Here is a 27,033-nt window from a genome sequence, read left to right as displayed (position 1 = left end):
CAAGTGTGAATGAGTGGAATTCAGTTATAGCTATGATAGCATTCCTTGACACATGCAACTTGGTGTATACCAGTGGTACAGGAGCTCTAAGTTATAAAGAAATAAATAGATGGGCTGCAGCTACAATTATTTATGATGTCGCCTGAACTTGAGATGAAACTGTTTCCTCAGTGCATTGCTATTCACTTAGGAACAGATCACAAAGCCTTTACTCACCATATTACATTAATTGTGCATCGGACATGTGAGGAATATAACATCAAACCTTGTTCGCCCAGGAATCTGTAAGCCCAGTAATTGTACCACAATCCAGAGTGGTTTCATCCCACTTATATGGTGTGCTGAGAGAGGTCTCATCTTACAAAAGCCTCATTACTGCAACAAAATATATTGCAGCTCCCATTTCTGGTATGTTCATAAATAATGAAAACTTAAAACTACATTTATGAAAATGATGATTATTTATTTGTATTACCATAGAGCCGTAGGGCATAGGACAATCCCTACCCCAGAAAGCTTTAAATCTAAGCATAAGATAAGAGATAACAGATTCAGACAGACAGAAGGGGGGAGTACAAGGAAACAATAGTGACCTGCCCTTATGACCCCACACAGTGGAGTAAGGGGGTGCAAGGTGGCCCTTTATTCCCCTGCACTGACTATCCCCATTGTAGATCATAGCATGGGGGGAGTGAAACCTCTGTGGGGTTGCTAGCCCTCCTCCCATCCAGGTGAGCAGATAGGGGTGGGAAATGGGCATAGTGTCTGTGCTGCCCCAGATGTGCTGACTTGAAGAACTGAGCCAGCATGGATGGCGAAGTATCTGCTACTGCTACAGATAAAGACAAGCGTGTTTAGACTCATACTAAAATAATTAAAGTAAAACCTCAATATATCAGTTGATAGCCATAGCAGATGACTTCACCACTGTAGCAAGGGGGCACTGGAGAGGAAACTGCCTCAGAGGTGCTATTCCAACTCTTACTTGCAACAAGGACAGCACAGCTGCATGCCACCCTTACCCAGGGGAGATTGTAAACTCTGCTTGTTCACTTACTGCCCCATTTGGAAAATTCAGGAGTAGGTTGTGTCTTCTCCACTCTCAATATGAATTCTGATATGTAACAGTAATTATTTTGGTATGAGTTTAAGCATACACACCCTCGTGTCTATAAATAAGTGAGCTGAATCACCCTGGTGGACTCTTATCTAATTATAAACCAAATATATAGTGACACAAGGGTAGTCAGTGGGGCTTGAACTTTGGATCTTCGGCACCAGACCCACAAATTGCTATCATCTGAGCTAAAATACTATTATAGCATAAGAGAGTCATAAGTAATAGTTATAGCTGAAACAAAGAGCTCAGATATAGTTGCTAGGGCTAGCCATTAATGGTTGACATAAGCACAGGAACTAAGTCAGAGTATTACATAATGCTACACTGTAGCAGGATTTTGAGCTTCTCCCTTCTGTCAAACAGTGACCAGAACAGAATTTTTATTTAGTCTGTTAGGCTATGAAAAGAAAAGGTCTTCTCTTCCCTTCTACCTGTCAGCTCATGTGCAATGGATTAATGGTGCATTTGATTACATAAGATAGAATATACTTTAGTTATTGCACTTATGATGTGTGATGCGTATACTATTCCTGCTAAAACTCAATCAAAGAACTAGTTTAGGATGCTTTCATTGAGATTGTCACCTTGTATATACTATATGCTTTCCATTGTGTAGAACCTTTCATTGAAGAATCTCAAACAACTTCCCAAACATTGTGTAAGTCTCACAACACCCCTCTCAAGTAGGAAAGTATTATTATTATTATTATTATTACCCTTTTACAGATGGGTACACTGAGGCACAGTAATTAAGTGACTTGCCCATGTCAAACAGCAAGTGACTGGCAGAGCAGAGTATACACACCATTGCACATCCTGTACATACCTAGGACCTAATACTGCATCCATTACTCAAGAAAGTAAGTGGTCGATCCTGGTTTTTAATTTAGCAAAAAAGATCACTCTTTCAAGATTATTTTGCCGCCATACTACTTTGTCCCGTGGTCCTGTCAAATCTCACAAGCAAAGCAAGGTTAGGTATGGTTTATATTTGGACAGGTGATTTTTAAGGAATGTGCAGGTACTAACAAAAGTAACAGTCGTCTCTCAGTACCACAGTATGTTGTGAGGAGTCATTGGAGGTGCTGTATTGCTAATGAATTATACAAGAAAGCTTTGTCACACTTGTTCTCAAGTGGCACTTTTTGCAAATGTTGGGGTATATAACCCTGAAGTCATGGCCATTTTCCAGCTCCGTTAGTTACGTTCGGCCTACCTGTATTCTCCTTCCATTTCCCACTGAATGAAACATTCATTTTCCTTTTTCTCCTAAAACTCTTGAATAGGTTTGCTATACCTGCCAAATTCCACCCTATAGATGGCTGTGTTTCAGTGGTGGGTGAAGAGATGCCTCTGAACAATTTATATATCCGTTCCTAAAGCCATTTATGTGCTATAAAAGATTAAGCTTGTTTAGATTGTAAGCTCCTCTGGGAAGGGAAAAGTGCCTTCCAGTGTGCTTGCCCAGCATCTATTTCAATCTTGATTTGGGCCTTTGGATACTATCACTGTATACATTATTATTAAATAATAAGACCAACAGTTTTACTCTTATGTACCAATTTAGAGTTTAGTGTAATTTCAGAGACTGTTCCTGCCTCAGACCGACTGTGATTAACTCTCATTTCCCCCTTGTGTCTGTTGGCTTATGTCACTTTAAACTTCCAGCCTGAACATTATTTCTAGATGTTCTTCAGTAAATATTTTACATAGTGGCACAAATTGATAATGAGGAAGCTGAAACTAGATGACTCAAAGATTTAGTGATGGGCTACTGATCCTTTCACCTTGAACTTATTGGTTCAGATGTGACTGTGGTTTGCTGTGCTGAACATTATTATTCTCTGAAGGTGTTGTTTTGTGTTTGATATGAACTTGAGGTGCTGATTTCAGCCCCGTTCCTGTTTGGACGAGTGCCCAAATAAAAAATACACACTTGCTACAAATTGGCACCGGAGTTATCGGTCTTAGTAGAGAGGTCAAGACTAGAATATATTTGAAGAATGAAATATCCTTCGACCCCTACAGATGGCCAGTCTAGATCGGGCTTAAAACTCCTTTCAAAAGCACAAAAAATCACCAATATAGAAAAATCAAAATATACTAAATAAGAGTTCTCAGCTCTAGTTTCAACAGATTTTCACAGGAAAGTTAAACCACTTGTAGAACAACTTCTACAAGGAAAATATAGAAGATCAAAGTAGTACACTGCTGGCACACCTGCTTAGCTCAAGCATTGCAAAAGCAAGCTGCTGTTTGATCTCCCGCATCCACTTCCACGCCCACTGAAAATGTGGTGACAAGCCGGAAGAGGCAACAGGAGATAACAATAAACTAGCAGCTTCAAAAACTTCCCCCGCATCCATACACACAGTGGCAATAACTTAATGATTGTTATTAAAAAGGAAATGTCACAACAGGAAGCATGAAAACAGCATCTGAAAAAATGCACTGGCTGTTGAAAACACTTTCGTTTCATGTTCAGCTAAATGAACGTTTCAATACCAGATTTTATTTAAAAATTCCAAGAATAAAGGGCAAGCCGCTGCCCTCTCCCCAGCTCCTGATTCTGACCTCCAGAGTTTGTCTCCATGTTTTTTGCTATAATATGCCCTGTTTGCTGGTACTTGGATTCTCTCCTGGCTGTAATCAAGTCCAATCTTTTGGCTGCAAGGCATTAGCAGTAGTAGTGGTACATATTTATATTATGGTAGTGCCAAAAGCCCTGGTTAGGATTTGGGGTCCCATTGTGCTGGGCACCAAAGAGAGACAATTCCTGACCTGAAGGGCTTATGGTATAAAGATGCAAATCAAAGAAGGATAAGGGATGTGGATACTGTTAGATCTCTTATGCCTGGACCCTGGAACCTGCCAATTAGGACATGGACAGATTGCTAAGGAACCTGCTTGTTTATTCAGCTGCTGCGTTGCTTCTTGCTCCGCCACACTCTTCTGATCTACTTCTAGAGATCTGGATACATAGAGATGCCTTCTAGTGATTAGTCATGAAACATGCACAATTACATCTCCCCCCACCCCCCATTGAATTGTCCCCCTCCCCCAAACATGTCTAACTTAACATTATAAATTGCAGCTATAGCTAAGCAGGTCAGAGTAGGCTATCTGAGCACTCCCGACAGAGTGAGCAGATTATTCTGCTTTTGTACCGTTCATCAGCCTTACCTATCAACTATCTAAAACTACAGATTGAGTCACTTAGGTGATTTCCTTTGGTGCACAGGTTCTGGAGTAGATACTTGGATAGATGCTTTGGATAACAATTCAGTTCTGGTTCCTTTCTGCTAGGAATCAAAGGAAATGCAGTGCCTGTACTTCAGAATTTGGATCCACCAGATCACATACAGCTAGTGCCATGACACTTTGTTTTGGGGATAAATCCTGAATCTGCTAGCAGGTATCAATGCAATGGCATCAAATTAAGGTGCCTTCTGAGCATGGATAGTGCCAGAAACCCACTTGTTGTCACCTCTGTAATCTCAAGCAAGAGCACATTGTCCCATCCATAACTCGCTAATTGAAGAGTGTCCATGGTCCTTTCTTTGATCATTCTGCTTGTTGATTACCTACCTTCGCAGGTGTGGTTTAACAAATCCAGGTGAGATAAGAGATTGTGCCCTAGGAACAAACTTGCAGGCAAGTGGTTGGTTTTCGCATGTGCGGCATTCAAATAAGCCAACAAGAAGTTTGCAACTTTGGCTTGTAATGAACCTGATTGTTCTGTTGCAGCTGTCAATGCTTGTTTCTTGGTTTGAATAAAGTGTTCTGCTAAGCCATTTGTTGCAAGATGGTATGGTGCAGATGTAACATGTTGATGTCATTATTTTTCATGAAAGCTTGGAAATCCGCTGAAACAAAATTATGGACAATTGTTGCTTCCAATTTGACCTGGCAGTCCCATGCAAGCAAAAAGACTTTGCAGAACTAGTATGGTACTTGCAGAAATTGTGGATGACTTGCAGAAAACTTCAGGCCACTTGAAATATCCATTCTCTACTCCTAGAAAATTGGTACCCAAGGATGGGCCTGTGAAATTCAGATGAGTTTGTTACCAGCAAATTAGCCAGTTCCAAGGATGAATTGTTATTCACCAAGCCAGTCATATTTTGCATCTTCTGACAGCCAGAACAGTCCTTCACTAACTGTTCTCTGTCTGTCAGTACCTAGTCACAAGACATACCCTCTGGACAATATCTTCATCTTGACTACACCAGAGTGCCCTGTATGCAGCTCTTCCGGGACCCTTGTCTGTAGTTTTGTAGGAATGTTGGCATGAATTCCCCACATCAGACGACTTTGAGCAACTGTGATTTCATTCCTCTGGTGGAAGAATGGCTTTATACTCTCCACTGGGTCTGTCTTCCAGCCTTTTAAGATAGCTTTATATACCTCTGCTAAGGTAATGTCTTTGCACATTTCTTGTTTCAGTATCAGCTGAGTAATAGGAAGTATGCCAACCAGTGCCACATTGAACATTTCAAAAGCTGTAAGTTCATCTTGTTGCATGGAGCTTGTATCCAATAGTGCTAGTCATGATAACCCTTCAGCATTACAATGTTGAGCCGTTCCCTTAAATTTAACATCACAGTTATAGGCCCCCCCAAAATAAAGCCCACCTCTGAACATAAGTAGCGGCCATTTCTCGAATGCCACTTTTTGGGTTAAAATGGACAAGGGTGTACGATCTATCATAAGCGTAAACTTTCCTACCATAGAGTTAATGTCTAAATTTCTTAACTCCCCAGACCAGACTTAAAGGTCTATCTGGGCATTGTTGTGTTCTGCTGGACTCAGGGATCTGGAAACAAAAGCAATAGGCTGTTCCTGACCATCAGGTATCACATGGGAGATCACTGCTCCAATTCCATTGGGTGGCAGATCACATGCCAAGGAGATTGCTAGCTCCAGGTTGTAGTGAGTTAACATTTGCAGCTTTGCCTTCTGGCAAGCCTCTTCACATTGCTTAGTCTGTTTCCAGCATTTCCCTTTCTGAAGCAACTGATTCAGTGGATACAACACTGTTGCTAGATTTGGCAAGAATTTATGAATTTAATGAATCTGATGAATGAACGAACCTGTGGCACATCTTCAGGGTAAAGTGCCCTCGTAACTACTTCAACTTTCTCTGGTGATTTATGCAGTCCTTTTGCATCTATGATGTGTCCACAGTATGTAACTTGAAGAACTGTGATGCAGTGAACTAGACCCAGAGGCCCCCTGCTGGAGGCCTCACGGTCCGACCATACTGTTTCTTAGAGAGGAGCAGAAGAGAAGTCCTCCACGTGGCCTAGAGTTGTTGCAGGGAATCAACCAATGAGGAAGGTTGCAGGGAGCAGCTAATCAGGGCCCAGCAGACTCGCATAAAAGGAGCTGCAGGGCCAGAGTCAGTCAGTTCCTTGCTGGAGCCAGAGGGTGCAGAGGCTTGCTCCTGGCTGGCCAAAGGGAACTGCAGATCACAGACAGATCAATGCTGGCAGAGACTGGGAAAGCAAGAAAGAGCTCCTGGCTGGCTGCTGGGACTGAGTAAGGACTGAGCCCAGGGAGGGCTGCAGAAAGGCATGTCTCTAGGGAGGAATCCCTGAAGGTATGGCTCCATACCAGGGATAGGACTATTTAAAGAGTAAGCCCAGGGAGGACTACAGAGATACCAACAGAGGGATACAGGGATAGGCCCCTGGTATACCCCGGAAGGGGTCTGTTCTGTTTCACATACAGACTCTGTGTGACTTGGCCGGAGGGCTGAGTCACTGAAAACCTGCCTGAGAAACTACAGACAGGGGTCACCACAATCAGAGAGAGTGCAGGCACATGCAGTCAACCAGAAGGAGACAGTCATGAGAGGTGGGGGCCACCCCATTACAAGAGCTCACAGTTCACCTGTAATCCGTATTCTTCCAACCTTTTGAAAACTTGTGCCTCATTCTTCAAATGATCCTCATCACTGGATCTGGTGCCAATGATGTCATCTAAATATCAGCTACAGTATTCCTTGGAATACATGATCCATCACCCTCTGCCAAGCTGCAGAGGTGGATGCCACTCCAAATACCACTCAGTTGTACTGGAACGTGCCTTTTTCGGTGTTGATGGTGAGGAATTTCCTCGACCCTTCCTCTATTTCTATTTGCAGGAAAGCCTGAGCTAAGTCCAGTTTTCTGAATTTCTTCCCTCTGGCCAGTGATAAGAAAATGTCTTCAATGCGAGGTAAGGGTTATTGTTCCATCCAGAGTACAAACTCTTACTGCATCATTTATCTTCATGACAGGAACAATGGGAGTTGCCCATTCAGTCCACTTAATCTTGATTACTATGCCATACCTTCTAGACATTCCAGGTCCTTGTGAGCTGCATCTCTGATGGCAAGTGGTACTTGATGAGCCTTGAAGAGCTGAGGGTTTGCCCCTTCTGGGAGTATGAGTTGGCTTTAATGCCCTTTAGATGTCCAATGCCCTTCTGAAACACTGGCAGAGTTCTAAATAAAATCTCTTCCAGCTGCTGTTGTGAGCTAGCCATGGACTTGAAGAGCCTTGATCAATTGCCAAACCAAGTGAATAATGTTCAGCCACCTTCATCCAAACAATGCTATTTGGCTGTTCCATAAGTACAACGTTCCATAAGTACAGCCAGCAGTCTGACATCTCCAAACAATGATGCATAGAGCATTTTGCAGAAAAACCCTTAGAGATAGCTGAGCACTTTAGATCCCATAAGTACAGCCAGCAGGAAGATGAAACCATCATGATGCATTGGGCTACACTACAAAGATTAGCAGAACACTACCGTTTTGGAAATACTCCCTGCAAGTTGCCATGAGGGATCAATTGGCATGTGGTATTAGAGATGAAACAACCCAGAAGCATCTTCTAACAACAACCACTTTCACATTCAAGAGAACTATGGAGATAGCTACTTCTATAGAGGTGCTGACTGAGAGTCAAAATGAGTTTCAAACAATAGGTAAGAGTGGACACTCTACACACAAATTACATTATATTCCAAAATGAAGAGAAAAGACAAAGTCACAGTAAATTGCTATCGCTGTGGCAATGGTGAATAGAGTGCAACTGACTGCTGTTTCTGGCCTGGGGCCATCGGCACTGTGGCAAAAAGGGGCCCCTTCAAGGGTCTGCAGGTCCTCCACAAAGAACAAAACACCAAATGACAAGAAGAAGAGACCAGAAACACACCATAAAGTACACGTTTGAAAGCAGAAGCTGAAAACAGCGCGGATGACTTCACCAAGTTAAGCAATGCATGCCTTGAAGTGTGTATCTGGGAGACACCTGTGATGAATGGGAAACCCCTTGTGATGGAGCTGGACATGGGTTCAGCTGAGTCTGTGATTCCACAAAAAGCATCCCTGGAAACCTTCAGTAACAGCAATTAGGAATGGACTGACATTATGTTAAATATTTTCACAGGAAAGAAAATCACCCTGTTGGAAGTACACATGGTAAATGTACAGTGCAATAGTCAGTGCTCTTGTAATATTGTCGCTAACTCATCTTTGTCTGGAGATGACAGACTGCCAAGTAGATGATCTGTCTTGTCATCCATACAATTCAGCAATGCAGCCATTTTCTTCTCTTGTGGAGCATCTTGGAGCGCAAAATACTGCTCCAACCACTCAATGTACATAGGCCAGTCTTCTACTGTGCTCTCAAATGTGTCCATATGTTAATTTTGGTACCCCATTACGTCACAGCCCGTGAAACTGTGTTTTCATTATCAGTTGTTAAACCAACGCTGCCTCTTTAAATCTTCACAATGCTGCTGAAGCCGCCTTACTTGCCTTATCTAGCTATAGGCATATTGTATGCTCCCTTCCTTCCCTCAATAAGGCTTGCTGCAGGAGAACCATATACTGCACCACACCCATGTCAGCCACCCTCCCCACGCAGCCACACTCACTTACAGGCTCCTGGTACTGGAAGACAGTTAAAACAGCCAGTTATAGCAAATACTTAATCACAACAATAATTTGCAAGCAGTCCATATGCTGAAATGCATTTGCATTAGCCGTTCATCAAACAGTTTTAAATGATGAACAGTTTTGCAGAAATCGACAGGTGTGCTGTTCTTAGCACCCAGATATCCAGTCGAATTCAGCAAGTGCCCAGGCAACTCTGGAAATCAAGCCTTTAAAGACTCTTGACTAATTTGGATTCCCATAGCAAAAAAAGGAACTACATTTGTTGAATAAACTGTTCCCTGAGAACCAGCTTAAACAGAAACCCTACATAACTTCTGATTTTTATTTGGTCTGTTATATTTCTTTTAAGTTTTTGCTACATGAAAACCCCAACTGTGTTATTAGGGATGTTTGATGAGAAGAGACATTTCTCCAACTACAGACGTGTCTCCTTTAATAGAGCATCATTGTATTTGCTTGAGAATAATTTCAGCACATCATTCCTGCTACAATGAAAAACAAAATCTTGTACAGTGTAGTGTTACTGTACAAACACTACTTGGTAAAAAGAATTGCTGCAAAAGTAGGAACGTGGAATGTCAAATTCAATGTTCCATTATGGTACTTACCATGAGATGTATGAACAATGCTCAACCTTGAAAACCATAATTCTTTATATGCAATGACAATCCTGAGATGTACTTTCATAGATACTTGGCTGTAGTTTCATTATCTGATGCCCCATTCTCTGGAAGAGCATTCTGTTGTATCATGTTTTCAAGCTCTCTCAGCCTCAAATGCAAATACGCGTGATGTAAACTATCATCTCTTTGACCCCAGTAGACAGACAGATTCAGTCAGGCTGCTTTAGTTTTACACCTAATCTCTTGATCTTTAAGGAAGTCTACATTAGTGTAACTTACCTACTGAGGAGCCAGAAAAAGGTGCAAGTGCAAAGCACTCATTGACTTGAACTTACATCTTATACCTTCCAGATCTTCAGTGTGCAAAGTACACAATAACAGACTCCCATACATACTGGTAGAGTAGATGTAACTAAGAATATGGGAATCTCACCTCAAAATCCTCACCCTGCTTTACTCTGTCCCTTACTCTCTCTTTTTATCCTCAAACTATCTACGATCATGGGACAGTGACTATCAGGAAAGAACCCTTCTATTAATACAAACAGATTCTGAAGGCAATTTATTAACCTGTAGTAAATGCACCATACTGTAATCAAACATTGTGCTGTGTACCATAGATTACAAGAACTTATCTCTTCCTTCCATATTTCATACATACTTATGGTCTTATAGCTTACTTGGAATAATTCAAAATCCTAAAGTTGAAACACTGAAACAAATAGGCACAGATTCTTGGCTAATGAGGTGTCTTGTTATCCTGTTGGTCCTACCATCAGTAGCCTTAAAGTGACTGGCAAATGTTCAGTAACTTAAAATCCCTAATACATTTCACTCATTTCCACTTTTCTCATTCTTCTCTTAATGGGTTGCAGAAATGTAACCTAAGATAAGATATGTCTTTAACTTGTGCAGCATGATGCTGATGACCCTTCTGATTTTGGTTATTGTCTGAATTTCTGTATACAGACACTTTTCTCCATTCAAAAGCTAAGAAAGGAAATGTATTTAGATGATACTTTAACTCCCAATATGTTGTACATTGCAGGAAGCTTAAAAACCTACTTGTGTCTCAGAGAATGAATCATGTGTTGCAATGTTACCTCTTGCAGAGCTTAAGGACTCAGGTACCACGAAGTTGTGATGACCAAAGTTATCTAACTATGTTATGGCCACTGAACTGTTTGCAGAATGGGCCAGCAAAGTATTCATTGGACATCTGATTCATGCCTGAGGATCGTCAAATTGAAGACCAGCTATAGAATGTGCACATTCGTGGATAATCATCTTGCTATACTACCCTTAGTTCAAAAACATTTCACCATCTTCCTGCTAAAAAAATCTGTATCACTCTGAGTGGATGATTTTATCTCAGACATCGTTGATACCAGAGAACTCAGAGGCAATGCGAAGGATTGACAAGAAGCTTACTTGAAGAAAACCTACAGTGATGGATGTTTGGGACTGAGATGATGAAGCTGGAAAGTAATATATTGTATTTTTTGTGCCTTTATATACTGGCTGGCAGTATTTGTTGGTGCTGTTTTGCACTCTAATAATAAGTTACTTTTAACTCCACAGATAGCAAAGGTAAGTTAAAGCTGCAGTGAAAATCTAAGGAGATGGAAATCCAAGTATATGCCAAAGGAGACAACAAATGAAGTCAGCAAGAAAATGCAGACCTTGCTAAGGAAGTACAATATGACCAAAGCATTTCCAAGCTACTCTGGAATGCCATTGGTAGGGAGATAATATAATTCACTGTACAGTGGCCATGCAATGGATTTTATTCTTGCTGGTGTGCATGGCGCATCATATTTATTAGCCAAGCAAGATGGAGAAAATGTGTTATCAGAACGGGGGAGCTGATGGATAGGGTTGTTTTGTATCATTGTTGCTTTTATCTTTTGGCACACATTAATGTCCTGGACACATTACCTTTCAGACGAAGATCCTAAGTGTGGTGTTTCCCTGCATCCGGGCAGATCCACCACAGGGCATGGAAATGCCCGAAGTCACACATATAGCAGATATTTATTCAGTGACACCCAGAGAACTCCTGGTGGGTGATGAAATAGTTCCTAAGGATTACCAGGATGAGATGAGATATGGGAACTGCTACCACGTATCACTATGTATCTTTGAGAATTAACCGAAGGCCTGGAAGAGGAGGGCTTTATCAGTGCAACATAGACTCATTCACCACATTCTGTGTAGTCTTCGGCACAGAGCAAACTTGATGGGTCCCTGGATGGGGTGGAGAATGCTATGGATGGATGGGCTAAGAGGCCACACATGGGACCCAGGCATTGCATGGGAAGAAAAAGAGCCTACTAGCAACCACACCAGTGTATTCTATAGACACTATGAGTTAGCCCTATGTGAGCAATAAATATTTTGCTGCTGGTGGACCGATTTTCCACAGCTGGGGAATGGTGCTCCCTAAGGTATCGATCACCTCTAGTAATTGGGAGCAGGAGTTTGACAGCCAAGAGCAAAGACATTTTGACTGCTGCTGTTCACTTCTAGCCATGAGAGCCCTTCTGGCCACTGAGCTTGGTTGCTTGAACCTTGGGAGACTAGCGCAGAGCAAGAGTCCTTTTCTGCACAACCTGGTGCAGACCATGATGGGAAGCAGCAAGCAAACAGTTTCACCATCTGATAGCTATTGAACTTCTTGTGAGCTCCAGGAAGAATATACAGCATTGAGTTCCACTCTAAAAATAATTATTTCTCTTTTTAAATATTTGTTTATTAATAAAGCTGCTTTATTTTCAGTTACACTGTATTGTCTTTTCAGTATTGATTTGGGGTTTTCGTTCTATTCTATTAGAGGCCATCTCTCCTCCCTGCCACCAACTTAGCAATTCTCACTACTTTAAGTATAAGTTTTTCACGCATATTCTGCTTGTGGTTTGGGATGTTAAATGGGTTTTATGTGCATATGATTGTTTTTTAGAACAGCTTTTCCATTGATTAAAAGATCAAAACTGGGTACATTTTTCAAGTGCAATATGACACACTAATAAAGCCAGGCGATAAATGCTTTTGGGCCCTGCTATTGAAAAAACCTCAGCATTTCCCTTCTTTAATACTTCATAACCAGTTTTCAAAATGAGCAGCAGCATTTGCTTGGAAGCAGCCTTTAGTTTACATCAGAAACAGCCCAATGAAGCCTGACTTTGCCTTTACTCAGCTCTTTTTGAACAGGGACACAGGCAGATGTTAAACCGTTCATTTTGCCACAATTTGCCATCTGCCTTTGGCTGTGCTGGGAAGCAGCCAAACAAGGCGGCATGCCTGTTTCTGACTGAAGGTAAATGCTTGTTGAACTACTAATAAAAATCCAACACAGGATACATTTTAGAACTTAATAGTCACTTTTAAACAAATTTCAAACCCCAATAAATGCAACAGCAGCAATAAGAAAAGATCCACTGTTGGGAAATAAACAACTAGTATTATACACTTAAACAAAAACACAATTCGGTAGCTGAAGTGCAAATATGTGCACAATTAGCCACCCCATCCTACAAGGGTGGAAGCAGCAGCTCTTTGGCTTCCTATCTTTGTGTAAGCAAAAGAATTGCAAAAACGTATACACAGTAGCCTAAAGATGCTAAAGGTAGCATAGCCTGGAGGAATGAGCAAAAGGATTCTCGTCCTGGTTCTGCCACTCCGTGGCCTGAGATATGTCTCTTTGTTTCCCCAACTGTAAAATGGAGATAATAATGCTCTCTTATTTTGCAATGGAGACAAAATAATTAATGTTTGTGATAAAACTCAAATACTACAGTGATTTTAAAAAAAGCCCTGAGGAAGTGAATAATTCTGTATTCATTGCAGGCTTTAGAAATAGGTTAGAACCACTAATTGAATGACCAGGATAAAAACACTGAATGGCTGACTCATTCCCTGAGCACTATCCATCCTGTGCACTGAGTGAGACAGGAGTCCTGTGGAAAAAGTCATCTGGGATCATGTAGTTAAAGACTGTATCATAACACCTACGCCTCAACAGGTCTGTGTGCCTAAATGTATAGGGTAGCTCGGTACTATATATCCTTTCCCCACTCTGTTGCTGGCTCTGTGTGTGTACAGTGCACAGAGTACAGTAGGGTGTGACACATACTAACACGTATCGATATCCTTTTGCTTCTGACCTTACAAACTGTTGTCTTGAGCACTGTCAGTCTATAAATGTCAGCTGCAATCCAAGAAATGCATTTTAAATGTGGGTGCAAACATATCTATTAGTGATAAAGCAGAGCAGCATGTTTTGCCTTTCAGGAATTCAAACCCTCCTGGTTAAAGTTACAGGCCCAGTAGTAACATCTCAAGGCATGTCCTTTACTGACATGGTGAAGTGATGAGATCCCTATGCAAAGTTTCTGCTGATGAAGTGAAGAAGCGTTCTTCTTCCCATTTGTTAACACTTGCTGAAAGTGAAAGAATATATTGTATAGTCCAAAAACCTTCCAGGACATGTGAGCCGGCTAATATGCTGTGCTCTGTGCTATCTTAGTTAATGATGAAAGTCAGACCCTTTAAAATAGCCTGTGGTCTACTAATTATTCAAAGGTTTCAGAGTGACAGCCGTGTTAGTCTGTATTCGCAAAAAGAAAAGGAGTACTTGTGGCACCTTAGAGACTAACCAATTTATTTGAGCATGAGCTTTCGTGAGCTACAGCTCACTTCATCGGATGCATACCATGGAAACTGCAGCAGACTTTATATACACACAGAGAATATGAAACAATACCTCCTCCCACCCCACTGTCCTGCTGGTAATAGCTTATCTAAAGTGATCATCAGGTTGGGCCATTTCCAGCACAAATCCAGGTTTTCTCACCCTCCACCCCCCCACACAAGGAGAGTGAATTTGTGTGGGGGGGTGGAGGGTGAGAAAACCTGGATTTGTGCTGGAAATGGCCCAACCTGATGATCACTTTAGATAAGCTATTACCAGCAGGACAGTGGGGTGGGAGGAGGTATTGTTTCATATTCTCTGTGTGTATATAAAGTCTGCTGCAGTTTCCATGGTATGCATCCGATGAAGTGAGCTGTAGCTCACGAAAGCTCATGCTCAAATAAATTGGTTAATCTCTAAGGTGCCACAAGTACTCCTTTTCTTTTTAATTATTCAAATTAATCCCCATCGGATTAATCATCCTTTCAGAGACGGTAGCATAGGTTTCAGAGTAGCAGCCGTGTTAGTCTGTATTCGCAAAAAGAAAAGGAGTACTTGTGGCACCTTAGAGACTAACAAATTTATTTGAGCATAAGCTTTCATGAGGTACAGCTTCTTTCTGGTAACATAGGTGCAGCCCAAATGAGGATGCCTGAAATAGTGTGGTCTAGAGAAAAATGCACTGCTGTGGCAGATCTAAGTTCAAAGTCTGACTCTGCCAATCATTTGCAGTTTGATCTTGAGTATGTCACTTCACTTCTCCATCTCAATTTCCCCATCTGGTTATTTAACTATCTGCCTTACAGGGGTGTGGTAAGGCTAAATTAGATAATATCTGTGCAATGCTTTGAGCATGTAAAATGTACCCTGGTGTCATTATATAGTTCAAATTGGTGGGTTGAATACTCCACCTGGCCATCCCACAGAAAAGCTAATTCAGGGTGGAACTTTCGCATTCTCTTCTGTCTTCATTTTGAGAACTACAATTTTCCTCTTAATCCCTCTGCTCGTCCCACCCCATGCTTCCAACCCCTGATTTCTTCCCAGAATGTTTAGTTTAAGAAAGAAGGCATGTCAGCGTCACCCTGGACAGAACTGAATGCCACTGAGTTGTATGTCAAGGCACATTCGATGGAGGCCTTCATTCTTCTCTGTTGGAACTCACATGTGTATCCCCTTTAATTTTCAATAGACCCAGCTAATATTTCTGTGATCTGGCCACCAAGCATCCAGTATTCTTATTAAGCAATTTTTAAAGCTATTTTTACAGCAAATTGTGTTAAAACTTATACCACATAAAAATTAATTACACAGAGCTCCTTTGTAAAGCACTTTGAAATCTACAAATGAGATGTACTATATAAGCACTAGGGTGGTATTAGTATTATTTTCCATTGATGTTTTAAAAATAGCTATTGAAGTCAGTGGGATTTGCACCTGTTTATGCTGAAGATAACTTTGGCCATTCACTATCTTGAAAAACTTTTTTTTAAAAAAAACGAGCCTCACCTGAGGTGTATTTATGTGCTATAATATTTGTGTAAAGATCCTGCTGCCTTTCAATCAGTACATGTCTGTCATCTTATCTGTATTTCAGTTTTACAGGTATGTTAATATTTCAGGGGATTGCTTACTGCTCTAAGCTCAGGTTTCAAATGAGAGAGGGGTCCGCTCAGTCCTTCTTCCTTCTGAGGTGTCTAACTAGAGTTCAGTGCAGGTTACCATGTGTGGCTCTTTCAGATAAGACCTCAGAAACTGAGACCCAATCTTTTCTTATGGATCTTAAAGACTCTGAAGTGATGGGTAAATTACCCTTATAGTAATTTATGCTCCTTACACCAAAGGCTTTTAAAGTACTAAGTAGTAAAACTAAGTAGCCATGGGATAAGAGGTAAGGTCCTTTCATGGAGCAGTAACTGGTTGAAAGAGGAAACAAAGGGTAGGAATAAATGGTCAGTTTTCACAATGGAAAAGTGAACTGGGGAGGGGGTCCGCCAAGGATCTGTACTGGGACCTCTGTTGTTCAACATATTAATTAATAATCTGGAAAAGGGGTGAACAGTGAAATGGCAAAGTTTGCAGGCAATATAAAATTATTCAAGATAATTACATCCAAAGCTGACTACAAAGTGTTACTGAGGGATCTCACAAAATGGCAAACAGAATGGCAAAATTCAATGCTGATAAGTGCAAAGTAATGCACACTGAAAAAAAAATAATCCCAACTATATGTATACAACGATGGGTTCTGAATTAGCTATAACCACCCAAGAAAGAGATCTTGACGTCACCATGGATAATTCTCTGAACACTTCCATGCAGTGCTCAGCAGCAGTCAAACAGGCTAGAAGTATGTTAGGAACTATTAGGAAAGAGGACAAAAAAGACGTAAAATATCGTAGTGCCACTACATAAATTCCTGGCGTGCCCACACTTATAGTACTGTGTCCCGTTCTGGTCAACACATCCCAAAAAGGATACAGTGGAACTGGAAAAGGTTCAGAGAAGAGAAGCAAAGGTGATTAGGGAAATGGAATGGCTTTAGGGTGACCAGACAGCAAGTATGAAAAATCGGGACAGGGGGTAGAGGGTAATAGGTGCCTATATAACACAAAGCCCCAAATATTGTGACTGTCCCTATAAAATCGGGACATCTAGTCACCCTAAATAGCTTCCATATGAGGAGAGACTAAAAATATTAGCACTGTTCAGCTTAGAAGAGAGACGATTAAAGGGGAATATGATAGAGGTCTATAAAATCACAAATTATGAGGAAAAAGTGAATAGAAAAGTGTTGTTTACCCTTTCACACAATACAAAAACCAGGAGTAACCTGACCAATTTGATAGGAAACAGGTTTAATACAAACAAGAGGAAGTACTTTTTCACACAACACACAATTGCCGTGGGCTGTTTTGATGGCCATAAGTACACCGGGGCTCAAAAAAGAACTGGATACGTTCATGGAGGATAGGGACATAACCCCATGCTCGCGGCAACCTGAAATCTCTGACTGCCAGAAGCTGGGAGTGGAAGACAGGAATGGATCACTCCCTAATTGTCCTCTTTGATACACGCCCCCAGAAGCTCTGGTACAGGCCAATGTTGGAGACAGGATACTAGGCAAGATGGAACACGGTCTGACTCAGTTTGGCAGCTATTTCTGTTCTCTTTGTCCCCTCCAAATTTGGCTCCGTGTCATTTTTTATAAATGCAACATTTTGCCCATTTTATTAGTCAAAATGTCAGTGCCCCCCCCCCCCGCATTTTTGTGTTGTGCTGCTTAGTCGTCAGCCAGAATTTGCCTGCTTTTTGCTGATCACTGAAGGTGTGTGTGTGTGTGTGAATTCTCACTGAAATCAATAGGAGTCAGGATGCTCAGCACTTTTGAGGTGTAAGCCTATAATGTATTGAGCAATTGATGAAAAGTGAACTTGTGGGGAAAAAAGGACAGTCTTTGGTTTACCTGATATAAAATGCATATATATAAAACAAGTAATAATATAGAATAAATATTTGTGTTATGTGTAGATTTTCACCTATTGTTTTGTTTCTTGTAGATTATTGGAACAATTCCACTGATGCCTAATCCAGTCCCATCCAATCAGGCAGCAGGAGGAGCTCAGGGCCTTCAAGTGCAGCCAATTACCCCACAGTTATTGACTAATGCCCAGGGTCAGATCATTGCTACAGTCATTGGAAACCAGATACTACCAGTGATCAACACCCAAGGAATAACACTATCACCACTCAAACCAGGCCAACAGGTAAATTATCTATAGCTTCAGTGATTTCAAAAGCAGCTGCAACAGAAATAACCATCTGAAAACCTGGATTTGTGCAGGAAATAGCCCAACTTGATTATCATGCACATTGTGTAAAGAGTTGTCACTTTGGATGGGCTATCACCAGCAGGAGAGTGAATTTGTGTGGGGGGTGGAGAGTGAGAAAACCTGGATTTGTGCTGGAAATGGCCCAACCTGATGATCACTTTAGATAAGCTATTACCAGCAGGACAGTGGGGTAGGAGGAGGTATTGTTTCATATTCTCTGTGTATATATAAAGTCTGCTGCAGTTTCCATGGTATGCATCCGATGAAGTGAGCTGTAGCTCACGAAAGCTCATGCTCAAATAAATTGGTTAGTCTCTAAGGTGCCACAAGTACTCCTTTTCTTTTTGTGAATACAGACTAACACGGCTGTTACTCTGAAATCATCTGCTCCTTACTCACTTTCATAGCCTTTTTTCAGAGTTCCCTGTTTTGTTACCATTCTGTGTCATGGAATGAAAGGTATATTTTAATTATAATCAGACTCATTCAGGCAGGGGGAAAAATTCAAATAAGTAGTTTTGTTTTTCTCTCTTATGAGCAAAGTACTTCAACCAGAAATGTGTTATTCTGAAAGGAAAAATTGTTGTCTAAAGTTGAATGGAGTGACTTATATTGCAGGCACTTCCATAATAGTTCATTTCAAAAATATAGCAAGTTTCATTTTCCTTTTAAAAAAACCGAGACTATTCACTAACTTGCTCCTTTAAAATATATATGAGTGTATGCACAAAGGAAAACAAGGGAAAGGTTGCAGTGAAAAAATGTCATTCAATATAATGTACCATGCAATCCACAAATTTCAGGATGGATGTAGCAACCTCATATAGTCCAGAAAAGATTCTATAGTTCATTAAATCCTTCATGATTGTCTAATGCTCAACAGGCAAGATTAATTAGTTCTTGTCATGTCTGTAAAGAATCAAATGCTGTCCAGTCCAAAACCTTTTCATTTGAAAAAGGAAAATCCAAGTGTAGAACAGATCAGTGCAATGATATCACGCTGTGATTGCCAAGAGAAGTCATATTATGAAAGGGTCAGTCATTTCAATGGTCAAGTTATTATGGTGGTGGTGTTATTGAATCTCTGTATATTTTTAGACACCAATAAGTCTATCCCACACCCTATCCCAAATACTAATTAGCTGTCCCATGTTTGTGAGAACTCTAGGATAGAGTGAACTATAAATTAATCTCAACTGTGCCTTGTTTAGCTTGAGATTTAAAAAGCTAATGAATTTCTAAGATGGCTCTTTTCTTAGGTCTCATACCTTTATATGGCTACAGGGTTCTTTTGCCAGCCTACTCTTTGGGTCATTTAAGGGAGGAATTTCAAAAGTGCTCAGCATTGGCCCAACTCTACTCCCATTGCAGTCACTAGTAAAACTCCCATCGACTTTAGCGGGAGCAGAGTTAGGCCAATGTTGAGTGTTTGTGAAAATGCCACCCTTAAATGTTTAGTAACAGAGGAATATAAAGAGCCCAGAGCCCCTGCAGTGGAAAATCTGCGTATGGGTTAGGAAATGCAGCAGGTTTCATCCCACGGTTTCCTTCTGCTTGTCCCACTGAGAGGGCAGGGCTTTCCCTCCCTCTGGGAGCAGGCAGGGAGTGAGATTCACAAAAACTGTTGCTCTCCTGGGATCCCCTGGGAGATCCCTGGATCTTAGGACAACGATGGAGCACAGAGGCCTGTTAGAGGTCTAAAAAGCATCACAACTCTCTGCCGAGCCAGGTTCCTAAGGAATCCCTGCTGGCTGATGCAGAAGAGGAACCCATTCAAGCTAGAGCTGCTTGTGGTACTAGATCCCGCAAAGTAGGTGAGAAGGGGGCGGATGGCAGTGGAGCAGGGCCTCATCCCCTCCTCTGCGGTGCTGATGGAGTCAGCCTCACATGGAGAGAAGCACAGTGCCTCTATTAACTGTTGCTAGGTGGTTCGACTAGTTGCAGTGGGACAGTCCAATGGCTGAAGAGCCACTATCTGGTCTTCCCATATTGTATGTCAGTATGTAGGATCTGCTACATATTGTACAATATAAATTAAAAAAAAGAGTACTGTAAACTGCCCACCAATAAATGAAGGAAACACAGATATATGTTAAATAATGTATTTGCTTCAAGTTCTATTGAGTAGTAAGGCGAATCTTTAAAAGCAAGCAAATGAGTCCTTGAGGGATTTTATTTTCAAAGGAGAAATAACAAATATTTTTTCAAGATTTATTTAAGTAACAATTTTTCAAAAGATCAGCATCTCCGGGCCCAATCCCACTGACCTTATTCAGTCAAACTCCAGGATTTCAATGGATTGCCCCGAGTAGTTCAGCACCAAAAATAATCCCTTTCTTAAATCTATGGAAAGCTGATGCTGAATGTCCTCCTCAGTGTGAATGTAAAAAAAAAAATCGAATACAAAATTACCGTTATATTAAAAATACTATAAAAATCACTATTTTGATCGGACCTACAGATCAGAGCTGCAGGTGCTCCCTCTACTGGCTCTTCAAGCTTTTACCTAAGGCCCCCAACTAAAGTCAGTGGAGTGTTGACATTGATTACAATTGGAGCAGAGCTGAGGCCTAAGAACCTCGTCCTACAAGTTGATAGTGCTGATGCTCAGATAAAGAATCAAATGAGATGTAACAATACTGGCAGTTGGGCCCTTTGAAAAGTAAATGGGATTGCACAAGCTATAAATCAGTACTGAAGTTGTCTGTCAGATAACAGGGTATGAACCCGTCTCAATTTTTGGCTGTAGATATGAACCTTCCCACAGGCCAGGGATGTTTCAGTCCAACATTTTGGTTAAACTCATCTCTACTCCTCTGCTATAAAGGCTAATTTTCAGAAGAGCTGAGCACCTAACTCCATTTAAACTCAGTGGGAGCCACAGGTATTCAGGATCTTTGAAACTCAGACCCATACTCTATTTGGTAGATAATTTTCAAATTTCTTAAAGTGTATTGGGGAGAAAAATTGCAAACCATTTTTTTAAGTTGAGAGTGTAAAAATAAATCAATGAAGTAAAAATGATGTATTAAAATAGGGTTACAGCCAATCTCAACTCATCATGCAACTTTCCATCCTCTTGGAAACTCGGCAGTTAAGGAAACTCTGCAAGTTAATTAAATATTTTCCCATTGTGAGATAAAAATATATGCAATCCTGTTCAGCATATTCAAAAAATAATCTGGAAAAAGGTGGCTAAATTTGCAGATGATACAAAACTACTCAAGATAGTTAACCCAAAGCTGAGTGCAAGGAGTCAAAGGGGATCTCACAAAACTGGGCAACAAAATGGCAGATGAAATTCAATGTTGATAAATACTAAGTAATGCACACTGGAAAATATAATCCAAACTGTACATACAAAGTGATGGGGTCAAAATTAACTGTTACCACTTGAGAAAGAGATCTTGTGGATAGTTCTCTGAAAACATCTGCTCAATGTGCAGCAACAGTCAAAAAAGCAAACAGACTATTAGGAACCATTAGGAATGGGATAGATAACAAAATAGGAAATATAGTGCCACTATAGAAATCCATGGTACTCTCACACCTTGAAAATTGCATGCAATTCTGGTTGCCCCATCTCCTAAAGGATATGTGAGACTTGGGAAAGGTACAGAGAAAGGCAACAAAAATGATAAGTATGCAACAGCTTCCATACGAGGAAAAATTTAAAAAGACTGGAACATCTTAAATTAGAAAAGAGATGACTAAGGGGGGATATGATAGAGGTCTATAAAACCATGAATGGTGTGGAGAAAGTGAATAAGGAAGTGTTATTTACCTTTTCACATAACACAAGTATCAACAGTCACCTGATGAAATAAATAGTCATTAAATTTAAAACAAACAAAAGGAAGTGCTTCTTCACACAATACACAGTCAACCTGTGGAACATGTTTCCAGGGGAAGTTGTGAAGACCAAAAGTACAACAGAGTTCAAAAAAGAATTAGATAAATTCATGGAGGTCCATCAATGACTATTAGCCAAGATGGTTAAGGAGACAATCCCATGCATTGGGTGTCCCTAAGCCTCTGACTTTCCCTCAGGTCAGATTGGCTGAAACCCTGGGGGGGAGGGTTGCCTTTCTCTGCAACATGGGCCATGGGTCGCTTGCAGGTTTAAACTATGTAACTAGTGATTTCTCTGTAACTTGAAGTCTTTAAACCATGATTTGAGAACTTCAGTAACTCAGCCAGAGGTTTGGGTTTATTTCAGGAGGTCAGACTAGATGATCACGATGGTCCCTTCTGACCTTAAAGTCTATGAGTCTAACTGCCAGAAGCTGGGACTTGATGATGGGATGATTGTCATGTTCTATTTATTCCCTCTGAAGCATCTAGCACCTTTCATTGCCATTATGGACCATTAGTCTGACCCAGTGTGGGCTATTTTATGTTCTTATCAAAATCATGTATAGAAGTAAAGTCACATGCTATTTTGCTGTGTTTCAGAAAAATTTTCTTTAGACTTTTCCCATTCCATATTTGTATGTAAAATGTACAAAACCAAATTCTGCTCATGGTTAAAGTATTTTTATTAGTAGTATTACAGTAATACAGGGATGCATTGTGTGAGGCCCTGTACATACTCATGTTAAGAGGTTAGATCCTGCCTTGAAGAGCTTACCATCTAAATGGACAAGAAGAGGGTAGAAGACTGAAAGTATTATCTTCATTTTACAAATGGGGAACAGAAAAATTAACCCTGGGATTTTCAAAAATGCTTCAATGGTTTGGGAACACAAATCACATTGAAAAGTCCCACCCTTAAGAGACTTGCCCAAGGTCACGTGGGAGTTCGGCGACAGAGCCAGTAGTTGAACCAAGAGGCCAGTACTTCGCAGGACTGTAAATTCAGTGGAACACTACTTATTTCCACGGAGTTACTCCAGGTTTACACCAGTGCAGCTGAAACCAGAATTTGGCCCTTAAAGAGGCAATTCCTTAGCTAATAATAATTATATTTTGGGCTGAAAATGTTTCTGCTCATATTTAGGCACCTGGCTGAGTTTTCAGATTCCAGAGCATGCAGCAGTTCCTTTTCGAGTCAGTACTGCAAAAGTTATTTGTGACTATTCAGATTCAAAAGGGAAATTTGACTTGACCATATTCACAACTTGTGCTGCGCAAATAATGAAAACAGTGATTTCCTAAATAGTTTGTTCATAAATCTTTGCAGCCTGTGTCAAGTATGTACCTTGTTAGCTTCTTTCTGGGTTTTTTAAATGAATGCCTAGCATTTGCGGGTGGTGTCCAGAATGACAGTCCCTTCCAACCCTGATAGTCTATGATTCTATGACAGGAGGACAGGGTTAGAATTCAAAACAACCTTGACAAATAGGACAGTTGGTTTGAAATCAACAAAATGAAATTCAGTAAAGACAAGTGCAAAGTACTTCACTTTGGAAGGAAAATTCAAATGCACAATTACAACATGGGGAATAACTAGCTAGACATAGTACTGCTGAAAAGGATCTGGAGGTTTTACTGAATCACAAATTGAATGTGAGTCAACAGTGTGATGCAGTTGTGAAAAAGGCTAATATCGGTCTGAAGTATATTAACAGGAGTGTCATACGTTAGCTACAGGAGGTAGTTGTCCTGCTCTGGCCTCAGCTGGAATACTGTGTACAGTTCTGGGCACCACACTTCAGCAAAGATATGGACAAATTGGAGAGAGTCCAGAGGAGAGCAACAAAAAATGATAAATGTTTTAGAAAACCTGACCTCTGAGGAAAGGTTAGAAAAAACTGGGCATGTTTAGTCTTGAGAAAAGAAGACTGAGGGGAGACCTGATAGTCTTCAATTATGTTAAGGGCTGTTATGAGGAGGACAGTGATCATTTGTTCTCCATGTCCATTGACGATAGGACAAGTAGTATTTGGCTTAATCCACAGCAAGGAAGATTTAGCTTAGATATTAGGAAAACTTTCTAACTATAAGAATAGCTAAGCACCGGAATAGGCTCCCAAGGGAGGTTGTGGAACTCTCTTCATTGGAGGTTTTTAAGAACAAATTAGACAAACACTCCTCAAGAATGGTCTAGGTATTCTTGGTCCTACCTCAGTGCGGGGGATAGATTTGATCATCTCCCAAGGTCTCTTCCAGCCCTACATTTCTGTGATTCTATTCTATGAGTCTATTAATATATTCCTGCATTGTGAACCTAGTTCTAGCTTATATCCCAAATGAATGTGGGTCCAAATTATTCTGTTTTATTTTAAAATTCAGTCATCCAACTTTCTCATAAGAGCCACCAGACTTGCCAAAACCAATCTATAGTCACTTTTAATTAAAACCCTCCAGTGGCAGCCACAGAAACACAGGAATTGCCATAGCATAATGGACCAGTGGCCCATTTAGTCCAGTATCCTGTCTCTGACAGTGGTCAGCACCAGGTGCATCAGCAGAAGATGCAAGAAACCTTACAATGAACAAGTATGAAATATAGTACTCTTAGTGGAATTTCTTTTCTAAATCCAGGCAATGAGGGTAAAATTTTCAGAAGTGCCGAATTACCAGTTAAAAGTCAATGAGACTTCAGCTTCTAAGTCACTTAGGAACTTTTTGAAAATTTTACCTTTAGTGATGAACTTGTGCTCTGAGTATGAGGGTTTATATTGCTTATATACTTTCTAGCCTATCTAATGTAACTGGAATGTCTAATGGATTTTTGAATCTTGCTACGTTCTTGGCTTCAATTATACTCTGTGGCATTGACTCCACAGGTTAATTATGTGTTGTGCAAAACATTGTTTCTTTCTATGAGTTGTAAATATGTTTCTTTTTAATTTCATTGGGTGCCATCTTGTTCTATTATAAGAAATAAATACAAGCTTCCAATTTATGTGCTCTAAACTATTCATTATATATACACACCTCTATTACGTCACCGCCTATCCATTTCTTCTCCAAGCTATATGAAATAGTTGCAAAAAGAAGAGGACTTGTGGCACCTTAGAGACTAACCAATTTATTTGAGCATAAGCTTTCATGAGCTACAGCTCACTTCATCGGATGCATGAAAGCTTATTGGTTAGTCTCTAAGGTGCCACAAGTCCTCCTTTTCTTTTTGCGAATACAGACTAACACGGCTGCTACTCTGAAACATGAAATAGTTGCTGTTTCAAAGTTTTTACTGTTTTCAAAGGTATCAGTTTAAGCATATACAGTTGCCTATATGTATAATGAGAATTTTACTAGAACCAGTAATACCTTTCTAAACATTTTTAATGTTGTGAAAGGTATGACTAAAGTGCACCTGTTGTAGGCTTCATGTTTTTAATCTCTCTTCATAACCAGTTCTTTCCATGTACCTAAACATTTTCATTGCCTTCGTCTCAACCCTTTTCATTTCTGCAATAACCTCTTTGAGATTCTGTAATCGGAACTGAACACAGTAATAATGGTGAGGTGCATCAGCAACAATATAATGGCATTATATCTTTGGTATGATTCTCTGTCCTTCTCTTAATACAATCTAACATTTTGTTTGCTTTTTTGATCACCAGTGCTCTTTGAGTAGGTGTTTTCAGGGAGCTGTCCACTGTGACACATGTTTTTCCCCTGAGTTGTTATAGTTAATTTGGAACTCAACAATTTGTGTGAGTCACTGAAATTATTCTATCTATATTGCATTTAATCTGTCATGGTGTTTCCCCAACCATGAATCTTAGGTCCTTTTGGGGTTCCTCATGGTCTTCTGTACCAACCTACATCATTGTGTCACTTGCAGATTTTACCTGGTCATTTTTCACCGTATTCTCCAGGTATTTATTAAAATCATAAAACACTTGTCCTAATATGAATCCATAATAACCTCCCTCCATGAGAAAATTGACCATTTGTTCCTACTCTTTGTATTTCCTCTCTTAACCAGTTCATAATCCAGGACAGACCTTCACCTCATACCCCTTGATTACTTAGTTTCCTCAATAGCCTTTTGTGAGGGACTTATCCAAATCCATAGTATACTGACAAGTGCATCTTTTTAAGAAAAACAAAACAAAAACAAAAAAACAGCTGCTTAGCTGCTGTTGTTTTACCAGCCTGTTAACACTAAAATATTTCCATACTTGGAGGACCTCAATAATGGGGTCTTTTCTGGGGCTTACCATTACCCCAGCCATCACAATATTCTTTTCTGAAGAACTGACTTACATGGGGTTGCACCAATGTAACTGACAGGAGAACTTGGCCAATGAACTGTAGTTCTAAATATACCACTTGTGTTTAAAACACGCTCCAATTCATGTATCACTTCAACACAATATTCCTAATAGTTGGTGCTATTATGATCACCTGCTCGCCCACAGTACATAGAGGTACCTGCTAAGGCTGCTGTGTTATTTTCCAGTCTGCTTTAGGTGAGGTAGTTACCTTTGCATTTAATGCACTTTCTTGCTATTTCCTTCTACATAGCAGATTCAGTAAATCTGGTATGTAGTCTGACTTGTCCTCAGTCTTGACTTGTCTACTGTGCCTTCCAGGACTTTTAATATTTCATTGTGTCTTACAGCACTAGTGCCTTGGGGTACGGCTACACTCCAACAGGATAAAACATGCTCAAGGCAGCATTCTCCTACATATTCTGCACCTCGTCATTTTTGCTTATATGTTCCAAATTAGCTGTTGCTGAAAGGCTGAGGACAGCTCTCAGATGGGACTGTGTTCATTCTTTGTACATCTGCATTCCAAATTTCAGGCCAAGAAAGTTTTCTTCCTTCAGCTTCTTCCCACCACATCCACTGTCCCACCTCATTACCACAACTCCATGCAATCCCTTGTTTTCTTCTCTCACATTAAAATGTAAC

General features: G+C 40.5%; 1 protein-coding gene across 1 annotated transcript in view; it reads left to right on the top strand.

Moving 5' to 3' along the window:
• The window catches only part of POU6F2 (POU class 6 homeobox 2), a 371,569-nt gene that overhangs the window by 324,908 nt on the left and 19,628 nt on the right, over positions 1 to 27,033 (top strand). Inside the window, exon 7 of the mRNA XM_073329486.1 lies at positions 17,945 to 18,151. Within this exon, the coding sequence (XP_073185587.1) occupies positions 17,945 to 18,151 (207 nt within the window). The remainder of the gene's footprint in view (positions 1 to 17,944; positions 18,152 to 27,033) is intronic.

Source organism: Lepidochelys kempii, chromosome 2 (assembly GCF_965140265.1).
Source record: "Lepidochelys kempii isolate rLepKem1 chromosome 2, rLepKem1.hap2, whole genome shotgun sequence".
Taxonomy (NCBI): Eukaryota; Metazoa; Chordata; order Testudines; family Cheloniidae; genus Lepidochelys; species Lepidochelys kempii.
This window is presented reverse-complemented; position numbering and strand designations above follow the sequence as displayed.